Source organism: Candida metapsilosis, assembly GCF_017655625.1.
Source record: "Candida metapsilosis strain BP57 chromosome Unknown scaffold2, whole genome shotgun sequence".
Classification (NCBI taxonomy): domain Eukaryota; kingdom Fungi; phylum Ascomycota; class Pichiomycetes; order Serinales; family Debaryomycetaceae; genus Lodderomyces; species Lodderomyces metapsilosis.
The window spans coordinates 230,274-257,429 of NW_027138160.1; the positions used below are offsets into that span (position 1 = coordinate 230,274).

At 38.2% G+C, this 27,156-nt stretch overlaps 9 protein-coding genes across 9 annotated transcripts; 5 read left to right on the plus strand and 4 right to left on the minus strand. All coding sequences in view use genetic code 12, as the record gives it.

Annotated features, from left to right (window-relative positions):
• Positions 1–12: 12 nt before the first annotated feature.
• On the plus strand, positions 13–387 carry I9W82_001607 (uncharacterized protein; the record flags this gene model as incomplete). The annotated part of the gene is made up of 1 exon (XM_067690371.1): positions 13–387. One exon carries the CDS (start codon positions 13–15, stop codon positions 385–387), a length of 375 nt encoding a protein of 124 aa, XP_067548843.1.
• Positions 388–445: 58 nt separating this feature from the next.
• I9W82_001608 (uncharacterized protein) lies at positions 446–2,113 on the minus strand (the record flags this gene model as incomplete). The annotated part of the gene is made up of 1 exon (XM_067690372.1): positions 446–2,113. The coding sequence occupies one exon, from the start codon at positions 2,111–2,113 to the stop codon at positions 446–448; it is 1,668 nt and encodes a 555-aa protein (XP_067548844.1).
• A 171-nt stretch (positions 2,114–2,284) lies between these two features.
• Positions 2,285–4,663, plus strand: EXO84 (exocyst subunit; the record flags this gene model as incomplete). Its single annotated transcript, XM_067690373.1, has 1 exon — positions 2,285–4,663. The coding sequence occupies one exon, from the start codon at positions 2,285–2,287 to the stop codon at positions 4,661–4,663; it is 2,379 nt and encodes a 792-aa protein (XP_067548845.1).
• A 64-nt stretch (positions 4,664–4,727) lies between these two features.
• QDR3 (Qdr3p) lies at positions 4,728–7,004 on the minus strand (the record flags this gene model as incomplete). Its single annotated transcript, XM_067690375.1, has 1 exon — positions 4,728–7,004. One exon carries the CDS (start codon positions 7,002–7,004, stop codon positions 4,728–4,730), a length of 2,277 nt encoding a protein of 758 aa, XP_067548846.1.
• Positions 7,005–8,919: 1,915 nt separating this feature from the next.
• On the plus strand, positions 8,920–10,164 carry I9W82_001611 (putative acyltransferase; the record flags this gene model as incomplete). Its single annotated transcript, XM_067690376.1, has 1 exon — positions 8,920–10,164. The coding sequence occupies one exon, from the start codon at positions 8,920–8,922 to the stop codon at positions 10,162–10,164; it is 1,245 nt and encodes a 414-aa protein (XP_067548847.1).
• Positions 10,165–10,516: 352 nt separating this feature from the next.
• On the plus strand, positions 10,517–11,323 carry FIG1 (Fig1p; the record flags this gene model as incomplete). The annotated part of the gene is made up of 1 exon (XM_067690377.1): positions 10,517–11,323. The coding sequence occupies one exon, from the start codon at positions 10,517–10,519 to the stop codon at positions 11,321–11,323; it is 807 nt and encodes a 268-aa protein (XP_067548848.1).
• A 131-nt stretch (positions 11,324–11,454) lies between these two features.
• Positions 11,455–12,645, minus strand: I9W82_001613 (pepsin-like aspartic protease; the record flags this gene model as incomplete). Its single annotated transcript, XM_067690378.1, has 1 exon — positions 11,455–12,645. One exon carries the CDS (start codon positions 12,643–12,645, stop codon positions 11,455–11,457), a length of 1,191 nt encoding a protein of 396 aa, XP_067548849.1.
• A 447-nt stretch (positions 12,646–13,092) lies between these two features.
• Positions 13,093–14,295, minus strand: I9W82_001614 (pepsin-like aspartic protease; the record flags this gene model as incomplete). The annotated part of the gene is made up of 1 exon (XM_067690379.1): positions 13,093–14,295. The coding sequence occupies one exon, from the start codon at positions 14,293–14,295 to the stop codon at positions 13,093–13,095; it is 1,203 nt and encodes a 400-aa protein (XP_067548850.1).
• A 1,461-nt stretch (positions 14,296–15,756) lies between these two features.
• Positions 15,757–27,153, plus strand: TRA1 (histone acetyltransferase; the record flags this gene model as incomplete). Its single annotated transcript, XM_067690380.1, has 1 exon — positions 15,757–27,153. One exon carries the CDS (start codon positions 15,757–15,759, stop codon positions 27,151–27,153), a length of 11,397 nt encoding a protein of 3,798 aa, XP_067548851.1.
• Positions 27,154–27,156: the final 3 nt, after the last annotated feature.

Here is a 27,156-nt window from a genome sequence, read left to right on the forward strand (position 1 = left end):
ATAATCACAGCAATGGCACCAAAAGCAAGAGAAGACTTGGTCATACCTTATGTACACGTACCTGCAAAAGCTAGGAAGGATGCAGGTAATGTCCTTTCTCAGTCATTACCAATGGCTGCTATGTTTATGAGAAATAAGATGTTATCATGGGCATCCGTATTTTTATCCATTCAATCATACTTGAACGAGCCTATCAATAAGCCAGCTGACGAAGATCAAGGGCAACAAACACCAGCATTGAGGATTGCCTTTGCTGTTATTTCGTTGATCACTTGTTATATGGATATTGTTTTCCCAAGTACTAATCCAGCGGTGAAGAGGGCAGCCAAAGTTGTGTCTGACACAGCAACTGCAGCGGCCACTGCTGCAGCCACCGGAAAGGCTTAAACCATGAAAGCATAGTCTTGACTATTTTCAAAATTTGATGTTTAATAATTTTTTAACTTTATACAACACTAATTATTACACTTTCTATTCCAATATATGACGCCGCTAACTTTTTCGAATCGTGATCCCAATGTAAGTCACTTAATCCTATGGTAGACTCTCTATTGTCAACTTCAGGGATATCTGGGGAATAAATAGCAACACATTTAACAATGCTCTTGTCTTCATTTCGCGAGTGTTTCACATTTACATCCCAAATTGACACTTTCCCAAAATCATCTCCCACCGCTAGTAGTTTCCCATTGGGTGACAAAACACTATTGAATAATAATACATCTTTTGAAACGTGATGGCGTAGATCAGTAGAGAAATTTTCTGGATTCTTGAACAATTCTGTGCTCTTGATATTTTCACCCGACTCTGCATCCCAAATATTTAAAATACCTTCCATTGAGATTGATGTTAGTATACTCTTTTCTGTGTCAGGTATCCAATGCAACCCAATTATCGGCGAAGCATGTAGCTTCACAGCTTGGTTTTTTTCAGTCTTGACGTTCAAATCCAAAGAAGTATGAGCTACTGAACTGCTCCATACTTTAATATCATAATCAAAATCGGAACAGGTTACCAATAGTTTAGAAAACTCATTAAGCTTCATCAATGAAATATGGTTTTGATGTCCAGGTAAACTTCCAATCGACTGTACTTCGTAACTGTTTACACCGAAATGTGGTTGGGTAATGTCATAAATTTTGATTCCTTGAGTTGAGGTGGTAAGAGCAAATTTATCCTCACTTAACCAACATGCAGTTTGCACAGTTCCGGCCCCAGTATTGGTAACAGCAGCGGAGGCTTCAGTTTGTTCTTCAGTTTGGATTTGTCGTACCAATGATAAAGTTACTCCATCCCAGATTGTTGCATTATTGGCACTATCAATGGTAATAACAAATTTGCCCAGTTTGTTCCATAAAATATTAGTAATTAGGGATTGCTTAATTTCACTCTCAGCATTTATATCTTCAAACACCGTATTGGCAATATTCTTAAGCTTCCCATCGGGCGACCAAGCACGGATTTCACTAAAGGTACCTGCTGTAAGTAGTAAATTACCCAATGGAGACCATGACACGATATTTATCTCATTTTTAGCACTTAATAAATCAGGATGGCTAATCTCTACCGATTCGACAAATTTTCCATCTTTTATTGCACTTATTATTGCCCTTCCATTGGATTTTCCGTAAGCCAAAACTTGACTACTAGGATGCCAATCACAAGATAAACTAGACGAAAAATGCAAATCTGTTGATAATTCTTTAGTTTCAAAGGTAAGGTTATCTGATGATCCATTGTCTATATCCATAGCATCATCCTTCTGATCACCACCATTCTCTAGTTCAGATTTAAGTTGAAATCTCTTGTGGTTCTTTGCCTTGGAGAAATGAGAATCATTCAAATTGGTAATTTCTTGTTGGACAAGCGCTCCTAATAGAGTATAATCGCTGTCGTCCTTGGCATCAGCTTCCGCAATAGTATATAGAATTCCTTTCTGTACTAGGTCAACTAAACATCCAGGCTCTATCTTTTCAATTATATTTTCATTCTCAGCATGTTCATATTTCAGACACTGCGACTGTCGATCGAATGTAAATGCTGATAAATCATAGCCAGCTTCTTGAAAGTAGCGCCATATTAGATAATTCAATTCTGTACTTGTTAGCGACATGGCTGTATGTTAACGGTGTAGTGTGCTTTGAATTGAAGGTTTTTGACGGGGTCGTTTGTTGATGGTTTGAAATTTTCTGGTGATAATTTTTTTTTTTTTCTTTTTGTCTCTTAACCAGCCAGCCAACTCGACACACTCACGTCAAACTTTCCAATTGTAACTATAATCACAATGCATGGAGCTAGAAACAGACAGAGCAAAGCAGTATGGAGGAACCAGGATAGTGGTCGTCAGGTCAATAACCCGTATGCCGTCAATAATTTAGCCCGTACGGAGACCAATAGGAGTTATATTTCAGTTCAAGGGCAAGGAGTGCCGGGCGGTGTACCACCAAGGGCACATGGACCCAGCTCCAATCTGTTACAAGTTCCGAATCCATATGGCGACTTGCATTCAGCAAATGGAATGCAGAAGCAAAATAGACGTGTAAGTATACATTACGCTGCCCATCAACATGGTCGTTCATTTTCACAGTCGGGCGGGGCACCAGTTTTCGGATCATTTGGAGGGGCGCCACCACCGATGTCTGGGCTTCCAACTGCTCCTAATGCAACTCGTGTAGAGGAGAAGAAACCAGTTACTGTTGAGGAAAAGATTTTCAAAGAATTGGGCCAAGGATCTGCAGCTGAAGTTGACGATTACTACAAGACATTGAAGAAACAGAACCAAATAATTACTAGAGATATCAAGGACAATATAAACCAGAATCAGAAGAATATTTTGGCATTGACTAAAGATTTAAAAGAAACGCAAGAGGAGTTGGTGAGTATGAGAGGCACTGCCAAGGACTTGTTTGAAGTGCTTGATGATTTCAGAGATGCAGCTGAACGTCGACTAAAATTGGAGTATGATGCGCCTCAACAACTGCAACAACGCCTGCCTTCAAAGCTGCAATTGCGACCACCAAGTAATCAAAAAGATCGATCATCAATACTTGTTCTTGAAAAGATGTGGGTCAAGGAACTTCAATCCTTATTCAAGCATGTTGATGGAGCATCTAAGTTTATTCAGCCAATCCCTGGTAGGCATGTCTTGGCAGAAAGTGGGAGATGGCATGAAGTTAATGTAGGTACGTGGAAACCTAGTAATGCCGGGCATTTATTCATTTTGAATGACTTGATTTTGATTGCCACGAGAAAGCCATTGGGTGGTGGAAGTGGTGGTGCTGGTGGATCAGGTGACAAGTCTTCTAGTGAAGGCAAGGGCAGCAAATTACAAGCTATACAGTGCTTGCCTTTAATTCAAGTGTCATTGAATCAAGTGAAACCACCTAAAAGTGATAGCTCGCTATACTTTATCAACATCAAGACTAAGTCGCTTAGCTATGTCTACTCCACTGATAGATATGATCATCTTGTAAAGATCGTGGATGCATTCAATAAGGGTAAGAATGAGGTTATTCTTGCAAAGCGGTTAGAAAATGGGGCTAAAAATTCGGACCCCAGTGGTAATGAATCGAAGGAAGAAAAACGTCAATTACGTGAATCTCTAAGACATTCGGGATCTTTAAACGAAGCTGCCATTGATGATCAAAGTAAACGGTTGAGTGGTCAGGGTGGTATGGCTAGTCCTTCGCGTACATCAAACTCTCATAAGAGGTCATCGTCTGATTTTGTGTTGGACGATATTAGTGCTAGAGTCCATTCAAGAAATAGATCTCAAGATATGGGCCAAGCAATGAAAATGGCCAACAATATGGGAAGATCGCATATATTCATGGAAATCAAGCGAGTTGAAGACTTTTTGGATGATGTTGATGTATTCACCTCTCAAAATGAATATGTTAAAGCTATTGAATCATTGGATGAAATTGAAGCTAAAATCCGCAACATTGAAAACAAGCTCAACAAGCAGAAACTTCAATCTGGAGCAAAAGACCTGGGAGATGAAGCTTTGCTTCTTGATGTATCGAAATTAAAAATCACCAACAGGAAACAAGATCTAATCAAGAATCTATTGTTTGATTTACAGAATAATATATCACGCCTATCGTCAACTGCGGTTGGGGATATACTTCATTTATTTGATAATTTGAACCAATTGCAAACAGGTATTCAAGCATACTTGAATTCGACATCACTTTACCTTTCGACAATGGTTTCCAAATTGATTGTTGGATTACAAGGTAGTACTAAAGTTGATGTTGTCAATTACTTGTCCAACTTGGTGGTGGTTAATGTCGCCATTGTGAAGAGGACGGTCGAAACGTACAATACCGAAATCAAGGCCATTGTTCAACAAAGTCCAAACAATAGCAATGTTGATTCTTCAGGGTTGGTGGATTGGTGTGCTGAAGAATTTGCCAAATTGTTTAAACAAATTAAAAAACACTTGTATGGGACATTGTTGATTGTGGATAGTCAAGAAGGTGAGGAGGAAGAGGACGAGTTTGGAGTGGCCCATACCCATTATCGAATCAAAGATGAGAATTTGTATGAACAATTTGCTCAAGTGTTGGAATCGCAATTGGACGAGTTGAAGAGTGTGGGTGTAAATATTGACTTTATCTTTGATTCGATATTGAACGTCCATGAAACGGTTCCTTTATAGATGAGAAAAAGATTTTTGTTTATTCACCAGTAAATATACAAAAAGCAACACTATTGATATAAGTCTATAATTTATCATAAAGGAGCATCAAATCATAATGTTCTCTGAAATATGCACCTTTCTTCTTCAAATAAACCAAAATTAAAGTAGCAACAATTAAAATACCCGCCAAAATACTAAACAAGATCCCCGGACCAATAGCTCTTAACAAAGGCTCAACTATAAAAGTAGCAATAGCCGCCAAGATCTGACGAATCAAATTATTCAATGCAACCCCAGTGGCACCTTTTCCTGGCAATGTATCAACAAGGTACGTTACTGTCGTACCAATGACCAACATTGAAGCAAACCCACAAATGGCAGTACCAATCAATGGGACAAGCCAAAACTCGCCGTATTTAATCGTCCATCCGAAAATGACACAAGCAATGGGGTAAAGAATACAAGCGAGGACAATGTTCCAGGAAATACGTGATTCAGGTACCAATTCACCATGTTTTTCGGCATACTTGTTAAGTAGACGGTCGTTCCATCGACCACCAATCATGGATGCTGCGAGGTATGTGACTGAATTTGGGATATACATTAAACCGACAATTATTTGGGAAAAGTTGTATGGTGCACGTGCGTACTCGTATGAGATTGACATGTTAAAGAAGTAAACCAATGCAAAGGAAATACCAGAGAATAAAATAACAAGAATGACTGGCGGATGGCTAAGCAAGATTGTTGAGTGTAAAGGACGAATGAATAAGTCGTAGCTGTTTGTTTTGAAAGAGGCCCATTTGTCAACACCAGTGTCTTCATCATTTTCATCTGCAGCACCTGAAACAAAGGTGTTTCGCGATGCGGTTCGCGATGCAACTCTTGATGTAGTTCTTGATGGAATATGTGATGCTGATCGACGTATCTCCCCGGCAAGGTATTGTTGTTGTATTCGACGAGCATAGGTTGACCTATTTGTTGTCAATCGTGACAAGGTAGGCATCACCGGATCAATAACTGGACCATCATCTTCTTCACCTTCGAAATGGGAATTAATGGAAGCAGCTACTGATTTCCTGCTCAAGTTGGTGGCAATTCGCTGCAACTCTGTATCTGATATACCCTCTGGTTGTTCCTGTTCACGCTGGTGTTTCTCCTTCTTCTCCGATAAACTACCTTCACTGGTTGAGTGGTTATCGTCCTCATCATCAGCAGAGTGAGACAAATTACTCTTTTCATCATCATCATTTGCACCATCATCTGGATTATGCATCATTGCTCTAATAGCTTGTAAATTGTCCACTTTTCTCAATGTTTCCGGCAAAAGAAATGCCATTGATAATAAATTACAACCAGCAAAAATCAACAATAACCACTGCGTAGCTCTCCATCCCCATGCTTGAGAGACCGCACCTCCCAATATAGGAGCCAAAAATGGACCCATTAAAGGGCCAAGATAGTACCATCCCATAGCTGTTCCTCTCTCATGTGGAGCAAACAAATCAGCGATAGTTCCTGCACCAACAGCTTGAACTGATGCCGATGATCCTCCTTGTAGGACCCGCAACACTATCAATGCCGAAATATTTGGAGCGAGAGCAGTTCCAACAGAAAATGCAACAAAAAAGACAAAACTGACAAGATAAACCGAACGTCGTCCAAATCTTTCACTAAATGATGACCACCATAGAGGGAAGATACCCAATGAAAGTAAATAGACACCAACTGAAACATTGACTTCAGAATTAGTTGTATGCAATTTTTTAACAATATCATCAATTGCTGGCAACATGATTGAAGTACCCATTGGGCCTGTAACTGAAGCCAATGCAATAATTGTCACAATCAAGTATTTGACCTTTTGAGGGTAATCACGAGCATCGCGATATTCAGGTACAATCAATAAACTTGAAACCAAACCACGTCTTTCTGCTCTTGGAACTCGTAACGATTTCTTTGACGCTGTAGTAGCGGTTGTCTGTTGTCTAGTCACAGCTTCTGAGCGTTGTCTTTCCAAATCTTGAAATGAAGATACGCTGCGTTCTAAGTCGGCTAGAGGACCAAGTATAGGATTTGGCGGTTCATGATGTTGTGAACCGTGAGCTGAGCTATAGTGCGTCTCTTCGCGATGAATATGGGGCAGGAATGCAGTATACGGTGAGTCAGCTGGATATGTTGGTGATTCTGAGCGGTTTAATGGTTGTACTTGATGCAGATGTCGAAAATCATCTTCTTGTGATTCTGATGAAGCTATTGAAGTGTTATCAGCATCCCCAGTGGATTTATGTAGACTATCAGGGATGTGTGGTGTTTCTTCCTCGTTTTTAGATGAACTAGAACTTGACTTGGGAGGCATATTTCTTTTTGGGGTTGTTTGTTAGTCGTCTATAAAGTTATGAATATTTTATAAAAGACACAAAAAAAAAAAAAGATAAAGTCTGTGAAATCACTCAGTGCGGTGAATGTAGATGAGTGTTGAATGATTAGGTATGATGTGCTGATTTAGTGAGTAACAGAGTTGTGTGGTACTCATGTAATTCTATTCAGATGTGGTAATTTAAAAGGATGAAAAGTGGTTGTCTCGGTGATGTAGGGAATAGAAAAAACTTTAAAATATGAAAAGCAATAAGGAAAAAAAAGAAAAAAAAAAAAAAAAAGGGAAAATTGGTGATATATTGTCAAGCGGCTAAAACTGTGGTGGGGTAAGGTTTATGTATGCCTATGAAGTGTCACACAATTTAATAAACTATTCAATAAGCTTTAGTTTGAGGTTTCACCGCTTTGTTCTTGGCTGCCTAAGATGCCTTTTGTTTCCCTCCGGGTCTTGGCTTTCGTTATCTGGTATGAAACCCGGCGTCTTCTAGTATTTTGTCACACGCACAATTTAAATTTTTAAAACTTCTTATGAGAAAAGACAGATTAGACCTCTTTATATGATATTGTAGGTTGTTTGGTTTCGTTGGTTGGCGAAAAGGAAAGTAACTAGTAAAAGTGTAAAAAAATCTTTTCAATATAAACGGTTGCTGATGTATTATATAAATTAAAATTTTTCATAAGCTTTAACGGGATCAAAGTTTAAAGTTGTGGAATCTAAAATAAATAATTTAGAAAGAATCGGTATTATAAATTTTATATTGACATCACTTGTATAGAAAGAACAATGAAAGTGATGCGAAATTTCATAGGCAAAGATCAAAATACTACGTTGGGTACTGCAATATAAGCGCCATAGTTTTGTATGAATGGAACACAAAAGTATCATTGGCCTAGACACGAGAAAAAGAAACTAATCTTAAACCACATTCCATCTCCCTTATATGATCCAGAACTGTTTCATACTTTCAGGAAACTAGCAGAGTAATCTAAAAAACGTTCTTAGTACGGTTATGAAACGGTTGGGTGTGGCCCCACCTATATCGATTTGGTTTCTTTTTATTTTTTCCGTTATGTGTGGCTCTTCCATGCTGCAAGAGTTTCTTGGAGGGGTATAAAGATGAAATGGAAGGCTTAGCATCGCGACAAGATTTCCTACAAGTGAGACGCGTCATTCGTCATCTTATCCTTAGCTCAGGTAGGCCTTTTCAGTGAAATATATAAATCCCGCAAATCAACCTAAATATCGCTCAACACTGCCTACTTTCAGTATATTAGGTTACCGGTTGGAGTAACCTTTAACGGTATTTCGGTGTAGTAATGTTGAGTGTCTATAAAATTGTTTTCGTAAGCCAAACTGGTGTGTCCTGGTGAGTGAATTTGTTTATTTTGCGTTTTTGTAACTTTTGGAGTTTTTGCGCTTTGAATGCACGGAAATAAGGAGTGAGTATTGGCTTATCACCGGTGATACTTTGACGAAAAAAAAAAGGAAAAGAGAACAATACACACAAGAGTTTTGCTAGAGGTACCAAACACAAATGAGATCTCTTTCTTAGTAGACTTAGTATATTACCGTATAAAAGAAAGCGCATTCACATTTATATAGCGTTATAAAAAACCACACAACTATTATCTGGTATAGTATTGAAATATGGGGAAACAAAAGAAAAGATTAAAACAGAACGAGAAAGAAATTATCACGTGCATAAACGTCTACACGTGACCTCGGAAAAAAGAAAGAAATTTAAAAATAGAAAAAATATAAAACCCGAAAAGCTAAACCCAACCAAAAACTAAATAACCAAAACTAAAAACCAAAAACTAAATCACTTCAACAAATTTATACTAATTTAGTCAAGGTTGTGACCATTTGCACCACTACTGTTCAGTTTGTTTCAATGAGTATACGACATTCATTACCAGTCATCGTTATTAGGACAGCGATCGTTGCCCCACTATTCATCATTGGTTGTCTAGCCATTGTTTTTACACAATTACTTGATGTATATTTCTTTAGGAATAGCCCATCTACAAAACAAGCAATCATCAATGAAACAAAGACCCATTTTGTAATTTTACTTTGTGGGCTCACTTCGATTATAAATCCTACCAAATTTGCCATTACAATAGATACCAAGTCAGTACCCAATAGTCAACAATTTCATGTCGATTCGCAAAATCATCTTCATACTTTACTTCAACCTAACTCGGTCATCATTTCTAATCATCAAATATATACCGATTGGCTATTTCTTTGGTTTTTGACGTATACTTCGAACTTGAGTAATGCTGTTCACATTATTCTCAAAGACTTGTCAAAGTTGCCTGTATTGGGATACGGAATGAAGAATTTTAACTTTTTATTTCTTTCAAGAAAGTGGGAACATGATAAAGTTGTCTTGACTAACCAGTTGTTGGAGATTGATGCTAATGCAAGAGGTCATGGACCTGCTAATGGCTACAGACTCTTGTCATCTACCGACAAAGAAGTCAAGAAATGGCCCCAAGGAGTTGATGATTCGAAGATTTGGCCATATGAACTTATTTTGTTTCCTGAGGGAACCGTCCCTTCCGATAGAACAACAAAAAAATCAGCCGAATATATTGCATCCAAAGGGTTACCACCATTGAAACACGTATTATTACCTCGCATTAGAGGATTATATTTGGCCTTACAGAAATTGCGCAACTCAGTTGAAGTAGTTTATGATGTAACAATAGCTTATTCCGGTTTGAAAGAGGATGAATATGGGGAATTGGTGTTTTCATTGAAAAATTTCTACTTGCGAGGACATGGGCCACCAGCTATTAACTATTTCATTAAAGGTTATAAGTTGCTGGAAATTCCATTAGGCGAAGAGGCATTGGATAGTACTGTTGAAGCTAGTGATGAAGATCTACAGAGATTTGAAGATTGGTTATTGAAAATATGGTACGAAAAGGATAAATTGATGGATAATTTTTATAAAACCGGCGAATGGGGAGTAAAACTGAATGAACGTGAAACAAAGTTGATTGTTGGTGATTTCAAGTTAAAAAGTCCATTGGAGTTTTTGAAACCTTATCTTGTCTTGCTTACTGTTTTATTGTTGAGCTATACGTTTTTATCCTTAGCTTACCGATTTGCTATTGGTCGTGGCTAGTGGAGAGCCTTTTCGGTCTCAATTTTTTTATTTAGATATCTATAGATGTGATATTATAGATGTATACAGATTACGTTTGTGTTCTTTTTGCCTGTTTCGTAACAGTTTCCAATGTGTTTTCAAAAAAAAAGAATTGATTTTGTGTAACGTTCTGTCCCACTTGTTGCGAAAAAGAAATAGAAGTTAAGCTCCTTGCAAAATCAGGAGTGTTTCAAAAGGGAAACAGCTGAGGTGAATGTATCAAGAGGATCTAGATCCATCTTTATTTCCAGCTTATATTAAAGTCACCTTTTTCCTCGACGTTTTCTACTTTCCTCTTTTACGCCCCCACTACCAATTATCCTTGACCAAAATGTTTATCATATCCAAAGGTGTTACTCTACTAACCATAATTATACAATTCATAGCTACTGTATTGCTTGCATTTTTGCTACTTGGATGCATCGACACGTCATCAAACTATTCCAATATTTACTTGTTCAACTACAAGTTCAATTCATCATCGTCATTGTATCAACATTTGACGCTTGATTCCAACTCAACCTCAACCACCAACTCATCTTCCACTTCCTCAACATCAATTTTAGATTCAGATTTGTCCAAGATTTCCGTCAAGGTTGGTTACTTGGCCCTTTGTCTTTCTGCCAATGATCTTCAACAATGTACATCATATACCAACTTGCAATCAATTCCCCAGCTCACAATTACATTCCTTGAAACGAAATTCAACTTACTCAACATTGCCCAGACTTTCCACTCCTCTATTGTCCATTCCCATTTACTAATGGCTTCAATAATACTTACCCTAGCAACACTAGTAATCTTGTGCTACTTGATTCTACCAATAAGTTTTGGAGCTTCGATAATGAAACGAATTGGGTTGCTTTTAACATTCATCAATATGATGCTCTGGGGACTTGGAAGTATGTTGCAACATCAGCTGGTGAATGCCACAACAAAGTTGTTGAGTGGTGCCAGTTTTGAAGTGGTTCAAGTTAGTCGTGGACAACGAGCAGAAACCATGACTTGGGTGGCATTTAGTTTTTTAATTGTGGTGTTTTTGAGCTTTGTGATGATGAATTATGTTGCAATGAAGAATCTGAGGGCTGCGGAAAAGGATCGTATCTCTGATAACAGAGGATACATGGAGAAAGTATAAGAGTGGTTTTTTATAAATTAAGTAGGAATACATATAATGATCCAATCTAATATTGTATTGTAAATAGAGCTATGTATTAATTTGATGCTTTGGTATCAGTATAGACCCAATAATTATGCATAGGAACCTCACTAAAGGCTCTGGTATGAGTGTTTCTTTGAATGCACCGTTTGAGCTAATCCAATTGACTTGTCTTCCAAATTAACAGACACATAAGCATCTCTCAAGAAATTGTCTCCCAAAATGGTTTCTCCATCAGCTTCGAAAAGACCCAATCCACAATGGTTCTTTAAGTAATCAGGTGTTTTCTTTATCCACTTCAAACGCTCAACAAATTGATACACTGGAACATCAATACTGAAATCATCATCGAATTTGAATGTCAATGCTTCTTTGTGTCTGTGACCCCTCAATTTACAGTCAACGGTATAAACTCCTAGCTTATCTGAATATGTTCCATTCAATGCCTTGGTAATACCATCAAGGATGTCCTTTGGCAAGTGGGTAAATCTAGATGCAGTATCAATAAGGGCATCAGTACTGTTACTGTAGTCTTTGTCTTGGAATGATACTGATTTTAATGGGACCGTCAACTTATCCGAAACCTTGTAAGTTTTCAAATCTCCTGAATACTTGTCTTTGTCAATACCACCAAATACAATAGTACCGGTCTTCTTTTCCTTTTCAGGGAAGTACAATGAATAAGCAGCCTTGTCAATGTATCCTGCCTTCTTTAAACTGTATACAAAGTTGTCATTAGTTGAATTGTCTTTTGAGTCTTCATCGCCTCTCAAACCAATTCCCATAACTCCCATCTCGGCATTGGTCTTGTCAACAATAGCAAATTGTTCATCAGAAAGAGTATCCTTCTTGCCAAGACGTACGGTATCTTGGACATATTTTCCAGAAGCGGTAGTTCCATCAGGGTATTCAATGTCAAATGGTTCATTCAATTTTTTTAAAGACGATGATTTCTCAACTTGAAAAGTTCCTTGTTTCTTGCATTTAACTTTGTCAAGACATTGAACTTTGGAAGTAGGGACCCACAAGTCACTTGATCCAGTATCAACAGCAACCTTCACTTTCTTTTTCTTGGATCCAATCTTGAGCTCGATAGTAAAAGCATTCTTCTTGTATTTCAAATCGGTTTCAACATAATCTCTCTTGCTGATATCTCCGTCATCAATAACTTCATCTTGGTCAGCAAGTTGCATGTCCATTGCAACAATTTTGCTGTCATCTCGTGGGGCAATAGCAGCGGATTCACATTGAAGTGCTAGTAAGGTCGTCAATAATGCGTTTTGAATTAAAGTGGTCTTCATTTTGATGATTGTTGATGGAAATGAAAAACATCATCAAAGAACAGAGGACTTCTATCGCCCCTTATATATCCTAGGCAAAACCTGCATCATCTATGATTTCCTGTTATGGAACCGCTTGAACCGTCTCATAAAATGGAATATTCAACCGCATGTCACTATTTTTTCACAAAACGAACCATACCTGCCGTACATCGGTACCAAGTATGAATCTGGCGTGCATATTTGTATTGTCCAAAAATAGACTCGGTTATAAAAGAGCGGGAAATTTTTTTGACATGCGTCTGCACAAAATAGATCATGCAGGTAATTTCGGCATGAAAAGCATGTACCCGAGGCTTTTCTCCTACAAATCCAATTGCAACGGCAGTATTGTATTATTAAGTAAAAACTATGTATTAAATAATATCAATCTTGGGTATTCATCGAGACCAACTATTATATTTGAAATTAGAGACTCTGGTATGAGTGATGTTTGGAATGTTCAACTTGAGCCATTCCAATTGACTTGTCTTCCAAATTAACAGAAACGTAAGCATTTCTCAAGAAGTTGTCACCCAAAACAGATTCATCATCAGCTGGGAAGATAGTTAACCCACATTTATTCTTTTCGTGTTTAGGCATGTGATCCTTTATATCCTTCAACTTCAAAACAAATTGATAACCTGGAGCATCGATACTTAAACCATTTCGGAAATTGAAAGTAAATGTGTCCTTAAATTTCTTCTTGTTCTTCTTTTTGCAGTCAACAATGTAAACTCCAGTATCTTCATTATAGGACCCATCTAATGCCTTGGCAATACCTTCAATGACATTCTTTGGCAAGTAGGAAAATCTTGATGCAGTATCAATGAGAACATCAGTGTTGTTCTTGTAGTCATTCTTATCTAAGGATACTGATTCAAACGGAACAGTCAACTTATCTGAAACCTTGTACGTCGTCAAGTCTCCTGAGTACTTGTCCTTGTCAACACCACCAAATACAATAGTACCAGTCTTTTTGTCCTTTTCAGGGAAGTACAATGAATAACCGGCCTTACCAATGTATCCTGCCTTCTTCAAGCTGTATACAAAGTTGTAATAAGTTTTGTTATCCTTTCCTGCTACTTCTTCTTCGTCTTCCAAACCAATTCCCATAACTCCCATCTCGGAATTAGTCTTGTCAACAATAGCAAACTCTTCATTAGAGAGGGTCTTTTTTTTACCGAAACGAATAGTATCTTGGACATATTCTCCAGAAGCGGTAGTTCCATCAGGGTATTCAATGTCAAAGTCTTCATTCAATTTCTTTAAGGTCTTGGATTTCTCGACTTGGAAAGTTCCTTGTTTCTTACATTTAACTTTGTCAAGACACTGAACATTTTTAGTAGGGACCCACAAGTCACTTGATCCAGTATCAACAGCAACCTTCACTTTCTTTTTCTTGGAGCCGATCTTGAGTTCAACAGTATAGGCATTCTTCTTGAATTTCAAATCGTTCTTGATGTAATCTCTCTTCGTCACGTCTCCATCATCGGCAACTTCATCTTGGTCAGCAAGTTGCATGTCCATTGCAATAATTTTGCTGTCATCACGTGGGGAAATAGCGGCAGCTTCACATTGAAGTGCCAACAAGGTCGTCAATAATGCGTTTTGAATTAAAGTGGTCTTCATTTTTGTTGATTGATGATGGGAAAGAAAAGCAAAAGCAGAAGGAATAAATGGCTTCCACAACCCTTTATATATTGACGGAAACAGCTTCATCGTCAATAACTCCATGTCACGTAACCGCTTGACCTGTCTCATACATCAGGCCATTCAAGTGCATGTCACTTTTTTTTTTGGAAGAACATACCAGACTTGCCGTGTAATGACATCAACCCTGCAGCTAGCAAATACATACTATGGTACACTCACATGTAGTAACCAAAAATAGATTTTGGTCATATAAAATGTTCAAAAAGATGTAGCTAACACAAATTGAATATGCACGTAATTTCGGCATAAAGTGCAAATTGAGTAAGCATCCGAAATTTGCACTGTAGTTCCCCTCGGAATTCTAAAAATAGAACGCATAATGAAACACTATGTACGAACCATGTTATCCTTATTTGGGACATTACTTCTTTAGTGCTAGGAAGTAAACAAAAGAAGTGTCCAAAGTACCCATTCCGTTGAAGCCGAAATTAGTGACCGTCTCAATGTACATGAAGGATTTCAAGCAGCATAGAAAGCAAATAACCTTACCGGTGGATCCATCTCACAAAAAAAGAATTGGTGTGGCATCTAGAACGTCTCTTTCTTTTGCGCCTTTTATAGCTGTCAAAAAGGAACGGTTGCATTGTTTTGTGGGATGTCCCTCGGTAAAAAAAGAAAAAAGAAAAGGGAATTTTTCAAACATTTTCATGGTAGCGTAAGCACAATAGAATTAGATCAAATGGAGAAGCCAAGACCTGTAGACGCGTGGTGGCTACGAAGATGTTAATTGAGTGTAGATGTTGTAGTTGGCCACGTCGATTGAGCAGTAGTTTCCTCTGGAGGTTGCTCCAAGAGCAGCACAATTCTACATTTTCTTGTTTACACAACAATCTAAAGCATTTACATTAACATATAATTGTTTGATTATTCTTTTATATCATAGTCCTAATAGTAGAAGTATAGATAACTTCCCCACTTCGTAGTAAGATAGCATTCAGGGGTAACTTTTTCGAGAAGAGGTATCATCCCTCTCTAACAACTTACCAATTATTCAAACTAACCACTGAGTGAAAGTTTTGTTTCAATTTATGTACCAAATTTGCTCCAACAATTAATCTGTCTACTGAATCTTGACACATACATGATAGTAGGAATCTATTAAGGCTCTATTCAGCACTGTTTTTACTTCAACTTTGCGCTTCCCTGCTAAGAACACCCTTTACTTTCAATGTACCCCTTCGCTACCAAAAACGTGATATTCACATGATTTACACGTGCAAAACTTGAAAATTTGGTGAAATCAATTTCCACTTTTTTCTCAATTTTCAGTTTTTTTTTGTTTTTCTTCAAAAGTTTACACTTGTATTTAGCCTTATACAATTGCACTTTAAACACACCAATTACAACCAAATCAGTAGCTTATTTCCTTTTTAAAAGATGTCGTATACTGCTCAGCTAGACGCGTTTGTATTGCGACTTAATGAAAGTGCTGATTATACTGCCAAACATGCAATTTTGTCAGAATTGTTAGACACGATTGAACAGTTTAGCGGTGCTACTGAATATGAGTATTTCCTAAAGAACCTTGTGCCGATATTTTTGAAGGAGCTTGAAGAAGTACCTATATCATACATTTCCACCAGTCCAGAACAGAAATTGAGAAACAGTACATTGGAGATAATTCACAGACTAATTATGAATGAGACATTCCAACCGTTTGCAGAACAAATATTGGACGCCTTGACAAAGATCTTAGTCCAGGAGAATGAGGACAATGGTGTTTTATGTATGAAGATTATCACCAGTTTGCAGAAAGCCTATAAAGCTACTTTGTCAGAAAAAGTTCAACCATTTTTAGAGGTTATACAAAAGATATATGACAACATGGACCAAACTGTGCAGGATGTGTTCTCAGATGACTCCTCAAACAATGACAACATAGAGGAAGACAATGAAGTCCTGGACATGTCACCAGCTAACTCATTCAACGAGGATTCACCAACAAAAACATTAAGCAAAGCCATGTTCTCTTTCAAGACCTTGGCTGAATGTCCCATTACAATGGTTTCATTGTACTCGTCTAACAAACAGCTTGTTGCTCCCTCACTTCCTCACTTTTTACCAAAAATTATGCACATTCTCCAACTACAAGTGAAACAACAAGAACAATATCGTCAAGAGTCCGAAAATAATGTTGTTACATCGATATCCCCCAAAGTTAAAAACAGGCAAGCGTATAGTGATTTCATCTTGGGACAAGTCAAAGCTGCATCCTTCTTGGCATATGTGTTTATTAGAGGCTACGCCAATCAATTTTTGAAACCGGAGGAGAGTACGTGCATCCCTGATGTAATTCTTAGATTGTTACAAGACTGTCCAGCAGAATTATCCATTGCAAGAAAGGAATTGCTTCATGCGACAAGACATATACTTTCCACTCCATTCAGAACACAATTCATTCCAAAATTGGGACTACTTTTCGACGAGAAGATCTTGATTGGAGACGGTTTGACTTCGCACGAGACTTTAAGGCCCTTGGCGTATTCTATGGTTGCCGATTTTATCCACAATGTACGAGACGAGCTAACTCCTGCTCAGATCTGGTCCACCGTTACTATTTATTCGGATTTGTTAAAGGATGAATCATTGCCAATGTCGGTGCAGATTATGAGTGCAAAGTTACTATTGAATCTCGTGGAGAAGATCATGACCCTTTCTAATAAATTGGAAGGAAGACAGTTGTTCCTAGTCATTATTGATGCATACGCCAAGCGATTTAAAAACTTGGACCGTAAATATGACTACATTATTGCCAAGCATGACGAATATGAGAAAAAGAAACTTGGTAGAGAAAAGGATTCGAAAAAGGCAATTGAGAGATACTCATCCAAGGGTAACAAAATACAACAGGAGGAAGCAGCTGATGAGGTGAATGACAAGATGGACGTCGATAAGGAGGAGGCGCGCGAAGAAGCCAATCCACAGGTTGACAAGTCCCTTGGGTTGAACATCTACAATATTGATTCTTACTCACCAATCGCTTCGGTCCCAACACCAAACACCACGGATTTATTAAAGGATGCAAGATATCTCTTCCGTACCTTGATGCAATTCCTAAAATCAGTTGTGTTTGGATTGAAACACTGCAATCCTCCAGTACCCCCACAACCAGTGATTACAGACCCAAGCAAACAGCAGCAGGTAAATTATGACAAATGGAATGACTCAGCAAAACTCATCTCAGTGGAGGAGGTCAACATTCTTCGATCTTTGTTTAGGGGTGGTGTTAGTTGTCTTCGTTTTTTTTCGGTATCCAAACCTAAACCAACAATTTCACAAAAGGCATTTGATTTTTCAACAGGAGGCCCCAATTTGCCAATAACTTCTTCCAAAGACGAAAAGGATTTGATGGAAATATTTGCAACCATTTTCATAAACATTGACCCAGCTTCATTTAATGAAATTGTTAGCTCAGAATTACCTTTTATGTTTGAATCTATGTTGGAAAATGCTGCTTTGTTGCATTTGCCGCAGTTTTTCCTTGCCAGTGAAGTAACTTCAGCAAATTTTTCAAGTATATTGATCTCCTTTTTGAAGGAGAACTTGAGCCAACTTGGTAATGCTGATGTGATAAAATCCAACATTCTTATTCGTTTATTCAAATTGTGTTTCATGTCGGTTAATCTATTCCCAACTACTAATGAAGGGGTTTTACTTCCGCATTTGAACTATCTCATTTTGGAATCGTTAAAGCTTGGTACCAAGGCGGAAGAGCCAATTGTGTATTCTTATCTTGTGAGAATATTGTTTAGAAGTATTAGTGGAGGCAAGTTTGAAAACCTATACAAAGAAATCATGCCTATATTGCCTGTTTTGTTGGAGAATTTGAATAAAATGATTGCCAACGCACAAAGACCATATGAGAGAGATATTTATGTTGAATTGTGCTTGACTATTCCAGTTAGATTGGCGGTTTTAGTACCACATCTTAATTTCTTAACAAGACCACTTGTGTATGCGTTGAATGGACCACAAGAGTTGGTAAGCCAAGGTATGCGTATCTTTGAGTTGTGCGTTGATAATTTGACTGCTGAATATTTCGATCCAATAATCGAGCCCGTGGTTGACGAAATTATGACGGCTTTGTGGAAACATCTTGAGCCTGTGCCATACCACCATCAACATAGTCATACTGCTATTAGAATCTTAGGGAAATTGGGCGGAAGAAATCACCGCAAGATTAAATCACATGAGAACTTGGTGGCAAAGTCACCAGCAAGTCAAGACATTGAAGCATTAGTTCAAGTTTATGGATTGAATGATTCAGTACCTGTGTCAGTGACACCAGGTGTTGAATCTGCCATCAAGTTATTGGATGACCCAAGGTTGAAAGTGCATTATAGAATTAGCGCTTTCAAATACTTGACCAGTATATTGAAACTTTTCATCACCACTACTCCCATCCCGGACAACTTTGTTCAGTATGCGCAAGAAAGCGTTGAGTTTTTGAAAAAGGATAACTATGAAGATATTGACATTCCTTTGGCGCCACTGGATATAGAAGATAAGGAGAAGCTTGATCTTCAACAACAACTTTTTGCCAAATTGCTTGAAATGTTGTTTTTCTCAATCTCGATACCAGAGTTGAAAGACGAGGCAAGTGCATTAATTGATGGATTGACCACTCATTTTACTTTGTTGCATTTGAGCACCTCCGTGGTGGATAAAATTAGAAAAGAGCGTAAATTCTCAGTGAATGATAATGAAGGCAAGGCGTACATTAGTGAAAACGCCTTCCTTAGTGCCATCACTTATTCCTTAAGCTTTTGGGACAAAGAGGTGAGAGCAAAAGGTATTGATGCAGTGAAGAGAATCTATGACACTACTGTCACCACATTTGGATCCGAGGAGAATGCATTATACTCGGTTATATTCAGGTCAATGTTTTACAAGTTTACCCATTGTTGTTACAATGAATTCTACTATACCAAACTCGGTGGAATCATTGGTCTCAAGACCATGTTTTATGATTTAAAAATTCCTCCAAGTTGGTTCCACCAAAGACAATTTGAATTGGTACGCTCTGTGTTTTTTATCTTGAGAGATACTCCGGACACAGCACCATTTGAAGTACGTCAGTCAGCTAAAGAATTGGTTCTTGAGTTATTAAAAGTCTGCAATCAAGAAACTACTAAGGAAACTGTTATGGAAAAGCCATTCCAGACACTTGTGGGAGCCTTGGTTTACGACTTGGCTAGTCCAACTCCAATGGTGAGGGAGGTTGCCCAAGAATGTTTACAAGTTTTGTCTGAAGTTACGTCTACCTCCATTGCTACTCTATTGGGCCCGTGTAAGCACTTGTTGTTGACACCTATTTTTGGCAAACCACTCAGAGCTTTGCCCTTTCCTATGCAAATTGGAAATATTGATGCCATTACTTTCTGCTTGGGTTTACCCGACACATTTTTGAGTTTCAATGAAGAGTTGAATAGATTGCTTTTGGAGGCGTTGGCATTAGTAGATGCTGAAGATGAATCGTTGGCCAATGTGCACCGATTGAGTGAACACAGAACTTCGAATCAATTGGTAGAGTTGAGAGTGGTTTGTATCAAACTTTTATCATTAGCTTTGTCAAAGCCCGACTTTTCGATTGGATCCTTAGGTGAAGCAAGAATCCGTATTTTGGGTGTGTTCTTTAAAGCTTTGTGTAACAATTCTACAAAGATTATAAATGCAGCCCACCAAGGATTGGCATCTAGTTTACAAGAGAATGCAAAGTTGCCAAAAGAGTTGTTGCAAAACGGACTTCGTCCAATGCTTATGAACTTGTCAGATCATAAAAAGTTGACAGTCTCCGGCTTGGAAGCGTTGGCTAGATTATTAGAGCTTTTGATTTCGTACTTCCGTGTTGAAATTGGTAGAAAGTTGTTGGACCATTTGATGGCATGGGCTCAAATCAATACTTTGAGACAGATTGCTGGACAAAATCTTGAAAATAACCACACTGTGCAAATCGTAATGGCAATTTTAAACATTTTCCACTTGTTACCTGCGAAAGCTTACATGTTTATGGAAGAGATTATCAATACTTTACAATATTTGGAAGGGCATTTAGATCGTCATCAAGATTCTCCTTTTAGAAAACCAATTTCCAAATTTCTCAATAGGTTTGCTGAAAATTGTGTGGAATACTTGGTCAACAATTTTAAAAATAGGAAGTTGGGCAACATGCTTGCATCAATCTCTGGAATGGATGGATGTGACAACTTGAGAAAACATGCAGAGGAGAAAATACAAGTTTTGGTTGACGATGTAACGACTGAATCAGATTCAGAAACCAAGGTTGTCAAATTTGCAAACATTGTTGATTTGGTCGAGGCAATTGCAAGGCATGACAAGGAATGGTTTAGTGACCAGAAGCAATTATTGACCGCCTTGTCGCAAGTGCTCGAAGATATACATGAGATTAGCGTTGCGCCAATTTTGTCGTCAGCCCATTTCAGAAGCAACCAAGCGATTGAAAAGTTGCAACAATTAGTGGTTGATTTCACAAGAGCAAACATGAATGAAACGGACTTGGTTTTTGCAGTTGTAAACCGTCATTGCAAATTGAAATATGAGATTTCGACGGTTTTTGAAGATTTTATTTTCAGTGATATTGTCTCCTCAGATGACTTGGACGTGAAAGTCATGTACCTTGACAAGACCATTGATTTCATTAATGAGCTGGAACCATGCCTAAAAGCAAAAATCTTTTTCCTCAAGCGCGTATTTGGTCCTATATTTGTGTACGAATATACCAAAAATGGTGATCTTTCTCACGTGTTTGAAAAAGAGAACTCATGGATTGAAAAATTAGACACTACGGTTTGGAAGTCACAGGATGATATTATTGACAATCACACTTCAGGAACAATCGATGGTTACAGATCTGCACTTTTGGAAGCTACCGCGTTGTTAATCAAGTTGGCTCCAACTCAGATTAGCGAATTGCGTAAAGATATCATCAAGTTTAGTTGGAATTATATCAAACTTGATGACAACATCACTAAGCAGATTGCATATGTCACAACTTCGTACTTTATTGCCGCGTATGATACTCCAGGAAAGTTAGCTACCCAAGTATTTGTAGCTTTATTAAGAACTCATCAAACTGACTCGAGGCATTTGGTTAGGCAAGCATTGGATATTTTAGCACCTGTGATGTCAAAGAGGATGAAGGATGCTGAATTACCCGACAGTTGGTTAAAATGGCCTCGTCGTATCATCTCAGAAGATGGATTTAATGTTACCCAAGTTTTGAATGTATACCAATTTATTGTTCAACATCCTGATTTGTTCTTTATTGCCAGGGAACATTTCATATCCAACATTATCACTGCTATGGGAAAATTAACAATCTTGGCAAACCCTGCGCTTGAGAATCAACTTTTAGCTATTGACTTGGCCGAATTGGTATTATACTGGGAACGGAAGGCCAAGAAAGTTGCTAAAACTCTTGAGTCTAGTAAAGAGGAATCAGGCGAGGCTGAGCCGGAAACTGAAACTGAAACAGATCCTAAAGTTGAAAGTGACTTTACAACTTCTTCAAACTACTCAGTACCTTTTGGTCAAAGGGAAGCTTGTGTTACCTTCTTGATTAGATATGTATGTATCAGTCCCCAAAGAGCATCAGAAAGTGAACTAGGACAAAAAGCTTTGGGAATCTTACATGACTTATTGAGCCCAGAACACTGGCCCGAAGTTGCTGTCAAGTTGACCTTCTTTGAAAAGTTCTTGCTTTCAAACGATTTGAACTCGAGTAATTTACTTGGATACTGTTTGAATGCATTGGAAGTTTTGGGTGTTGTTTTAGAGTGGAAGGAACCGGAATGGATAGTTTCAAACTTGAGTTATTTGCAAAAATTACTTGAGAAATGTATCAAGTCGGATAATCATGACATTCAGGAAATTTTGCAAAGAATCTTGTGCACTATTTTGTCAGCTATCAACCAACAAAAAGGGTCAGAAGAAGAGGATGAAGAGGAGGACGATGTAAAGGAGTTTATCAATTTGTTGACTACTTCTGTCTCAGAAGATTTAGGCGATATGCCATCATTTGCTGCTGGTGTTACCTTATCCTGGACATTAGCTCAGTACAAACCAGCGATATTGGATCCATTGTTACCTACAATTATGAAAACTTTTAGCAAGCTTTGCAAAGATCATATTACGATAACACACCAGGGGACTCAGTCTACTTCAAAGGACAGCGCCAATGCTGAATTTGAAGCTAAAATTACAACTAAATTGTTGGAAAAGATTTTAAATTTGTGTTCAATGAGAATTTCCAACTTGGGAGACCAGCGTCGTATCTTTTTATCTTTATTGGCGCAATTGATTGAGCGTAGTTTGGACAAAAGTACACTTGAAAAAATTATCAAAATAGTCAAGAGTTGGGTGTTTTCCAGAACAGACTTGTTCCCAACCACAAAGGAAAAAGCTGCCATTTTGTCGAAAATGATGGTCTTTGAAGTAAGAGGTGAACCAACCTTGTCCAAGGAGTTTTATCAAATTATCGTTGAAATATTCGAAGACGATTCCTTCAGTTGTAGTGAATTGACAGTTCGAATGGAGCAGCCGTTTATGGTGGGTACAAGGTCCGTTGATGTGTCAATTAGAAGAAAATTAATGTCCATCTTGAACAACAGTTTGGAAAAGGATGTGGCAAAGAGATTGTACTACGTTATAAGAGAACAGAATTGGGAATACTTGGCCGATTACCCATGGTTAAACCAAGCTTTGCAAATATTGTTTGGATCATTTAATTTTGAAAACAAGATTGAGTTTGTTGACAATGAATATAAATTGGCGCCAATCGAAGCGTTCAAGTTTCCTGAGTCGGATTCAATGGAGGTGGATGCCAATGAGAAGTTGAGTGAGTTGATTCAATCGCACTCAAAATTTATGCAAAATATAAGCGAGATCAAAGCAAAAGATGTATTTGAACCATTGATTGATATGTTTTATCAAAGTAGTGAAACAATTCATAGAACGTGGTCGGCAATTTTTCCAATTGTATTTCAATCGGTACCAAGGTCAGAACATTTAGACTTTACAAGGTATTTGGTCATTTTGTTATCAAAAGACTTTCACACACGTCAAATAGATTTACGTCCAAATGTGATTCAGTGCTTGTTGGAGGGAGTTGCTCGTTGTTATACCCTTCAACTTCCACCGTTTGCCATTGAGTGTCTTGCTGCTAATTTTGACGCGTGGTCTCAAGGGCTTCAATTATTGGAAAATATCAATGAAGAAGCCATACATGCGAATGCTGATGTCAGAGAGGTTGTGCAAGATGCGTTGTTGAAGTTGTATGCAACATTGAAAGAAGAAGACATGTTTTATGGACTTTGGAGAAGAAGAGCTAAATATAATGAGACGATAAGCGCACTTTCATACGAGCAGATAGGACTTTGGGATAAGGCCCAACAGTTGTATGAATCGGCACAAATTAAAGCTCGTAGTGGGTCATTACCTTATGGTGAAGCTGAATATGCATTGTGGGAAGACCACTGGATTTTGTGTTCGGAAAAGCTTCAGCAATGGGATATTCTCACCGATTTGGCAAGACACGAAGGATTTTCAGACTTATTATTAGAATGCGGATGGAGGGTTGCTGATTGGTACAATGATAGAGAGACATTGGATCAAACGGTCAAGAATGTTATGGACGTTCCTACACCTCGACGCCAAGTGTTCCAAACTTTCTTGTGTTTACAAGGATTTGGACAGGAGAAAGAAACTTTGCAAGATTTGTCCAAGTTATGTGACGAAGGTATTCAGCTTGCTTTGAGGAAATGGTATGGCTTGCCTAGAAGATTTACCAATGCTCATATTCCATTGTTGCATACATTCCAGCAATATGTTGAGTTTATGGAGGCAAGTCAAGTCTATTCAAGCTTGGTCACAACCAATGCACAAAACTTGGATGTCAAGTCACAAGAATTAAAGAGAGTGTTGCAAGTGTGGCGTGAAAGGTTGCCTAACATTTGGGATGATATCAATATTTGGAACGATTTGGTAACCTGGCGTCAGCATGCCTTCCAAGTTATCAACAAGGTGTACATGCCGTTCATTCCAGTATTGCAGCAATCTAACTCAGGCAGCAACGCCAACTCTTATGCTTATCGTGGTTTCCATGAAATTGCTTGGGTCATTAACAGGTTTGCTCATGTTGCAAGGAAGCACAATATGCCAGAAGTTTGTATCAAAGAATTGACTAGAATTTACCAATTGCCCAATATCGAAATCCAAGAAGCATTTTTGAAATTGAAGGAGCAAGTCAAGTGTCATTATCAAAATCCTAATGAACTCAATACCGGTCTTGATGTTATTAGTAATACTAATTTAGTGTATTTTGCCACTCAGCAAAAGGCTGAATTCTTTACCCTTAAGGGAATGTTTTTGAATAAATTGAATCAAAAGGATGAAGCTAATAAAGCATTTGCCACATCAGTTCAAATCGATCTTAATTTACCCAAGGCCTGGGCAGAATGGGGTGCCTTCAATGACCGTCGCTTTAAAGAGAACCCAAATGATATGGTGTATGCCAACAATGCAATCAGTTGTTACTTACAAGCGGCAGGATTGTACAAGAATGGTAAAACGAGAAAACTTTTAGCCCGTATTCTATGGTTGATTAGTTTGGATGATGCGTCGGGAACTTTGGCACAAGCGTTTGAAAACTTTAGAGGAGAAGTTCCAGTTTGGTATTGGATTACGTTTATTCCACAATTGTTAACATCGTTATCACATAGGGAAGCTAAATTAGCTAAGCAGGTGTTGGTGAGAATTGCCAAGAGCTATCCTCAAGCATTACATTTCCAATTGCGTACAACTAGAGAAGATCTTGCTGCGCAGCAACGTCAAGCTATTGAGATTGCACGTCAAAAGGCAACTGCAGCAGCCGCAGCTTCAGCAGCTAGTGCTTCAAGTCATCAGAGCCCTGCTGAAGGAGAAAAAGAGAATGGTAATGCAGAGAATAAGAGTGAGTCACAGAATGGAGCACAGACACTGCCTCCGCCATCGCAACCAACAGCAACTGGCTCTACAGACGCGGCACCAACGCAATCTCCTTCAAGACCAAATTCACAGTCTGGCCCTCCTCCACCATCTCGTCCACAATCACAAAATCAAGTTTCCATTACAGTTCCTCCATCAGTTCGCCAACCTTTGGAACACGTAGAGGAAATAATGGCAATTTTGAAAACAGCCTATCCTTTATTGGCATTGTCGTTGGAGTCATTAGTTGATCAAATTAATCAACGGTTTAAATGTACCGCAGATGAAGATGCGTACAGGCTTGGTGTTGCATTATTGAATGATGGAGTTCAATATTTGAATAGGTTAGGTAACCCCAAAGATGATGCCAAGTTGCCACCAGTCACTGAAGCAAATATTACAAGATTTGCTGAAACTGTTTTGCCTAAGCAAATTAGAGCTGAATTTGAGAAAGATTTGGTTCATTCAAAGCCTAACTTGGAGACCTATATAACCAAATTGAGAAAATGGAGAGATAGATTGGAAGATAAATTGGATAGAAGATTTACCAAGGTCAATTTAGAGATCTTGTGTCCACATTTGAGTGAGTTCCATCATCAAAAATTTGAGGAGATTGAGATCCCGGGACAATACTTGTTGAACAAGGATAACAATTCTCACTTTGTCAAGATTGAGAGATTCTTGCCTACTGTTGATTTAGCTCGTGGTACTAGTGCGTGTTACAAGAGATTGAGAATCAGAGGGCATGATGGAAGCTTGCATACATTTGCTGTTCAATTTCCAGCTGCTCGTCATTGTCGTCGTGAGGAATCAGTATTTCAATTGTTTAGAATCTTCAACGATAGCATTTCGAGAAGAGTGGAGACTAGAAGAAGGGATATCCAATTCACCTTGCCTATTGCTGTACCACTTTCGCCACATATCAGGATTGTCAATGACGATGTAAACGACATCACTTTGCAAAAGATTTATGAAGATTATTGCAAAAAGAATGGAAAGAGCCGTGACGAACCATTTATTTACACGGTGGAGAAATTAAGAGCCGCATTTGATCATAGATTACCTAAACCCGATTTGGCAAGTATTCGTGTTGAGATATTGAGTGCCATTCAAACATTGCTTGTGCCTTCTACTGTTTTGAAGGATTACTTTTTGCAACTTTATCCAAGATTTGATGATTTCTGGTTATTCCGAAAGCAATTCACCTCGCAATATGCATCATTCATTTTCACCACATATATGATGTGCGTTAATGCTAGGCAGCCACAAAAGATTCATGTAAATAAAGGTTCAGGTAATGTTTGGACTTCAGATATGTTACCTTGCAAGATGCCAAATAGACATGATAACAACAACCCTCAAGCCAAACCAACACCTATGTTTGTTAATGCCGAACAAGTTCCATTTAGATTAACACCGAATATTCAGAAATTGATTGGTGAAAGTGGATTGGAAGGGATTTTGGCAGTTTATGTATTGTGCATTGCTAGAGCATTATTAGAGCCAGAATCAGATTTAGAACAATACTTGACACTTTATGTCAGAGATGAGGCTATCTCCTGGATAGCACAAGGTGGTGGAGATAAAAATAGTACTATTGCTGGTCAAGATAAACAATTACGTGATGTGGTTAAATTTAATGTTGATAGTATCATCAAGAGAGTGATGACAATGGGTCATGTATCCCCTAGCGGAGGCGTTGCTACACAAAATGTGTTGGAGTTGATTTCACAAGCTGTTAATCCCCGTAATTTGGCTGCTGCTGATACCTTATGGATGGCATATTTTTAGCCA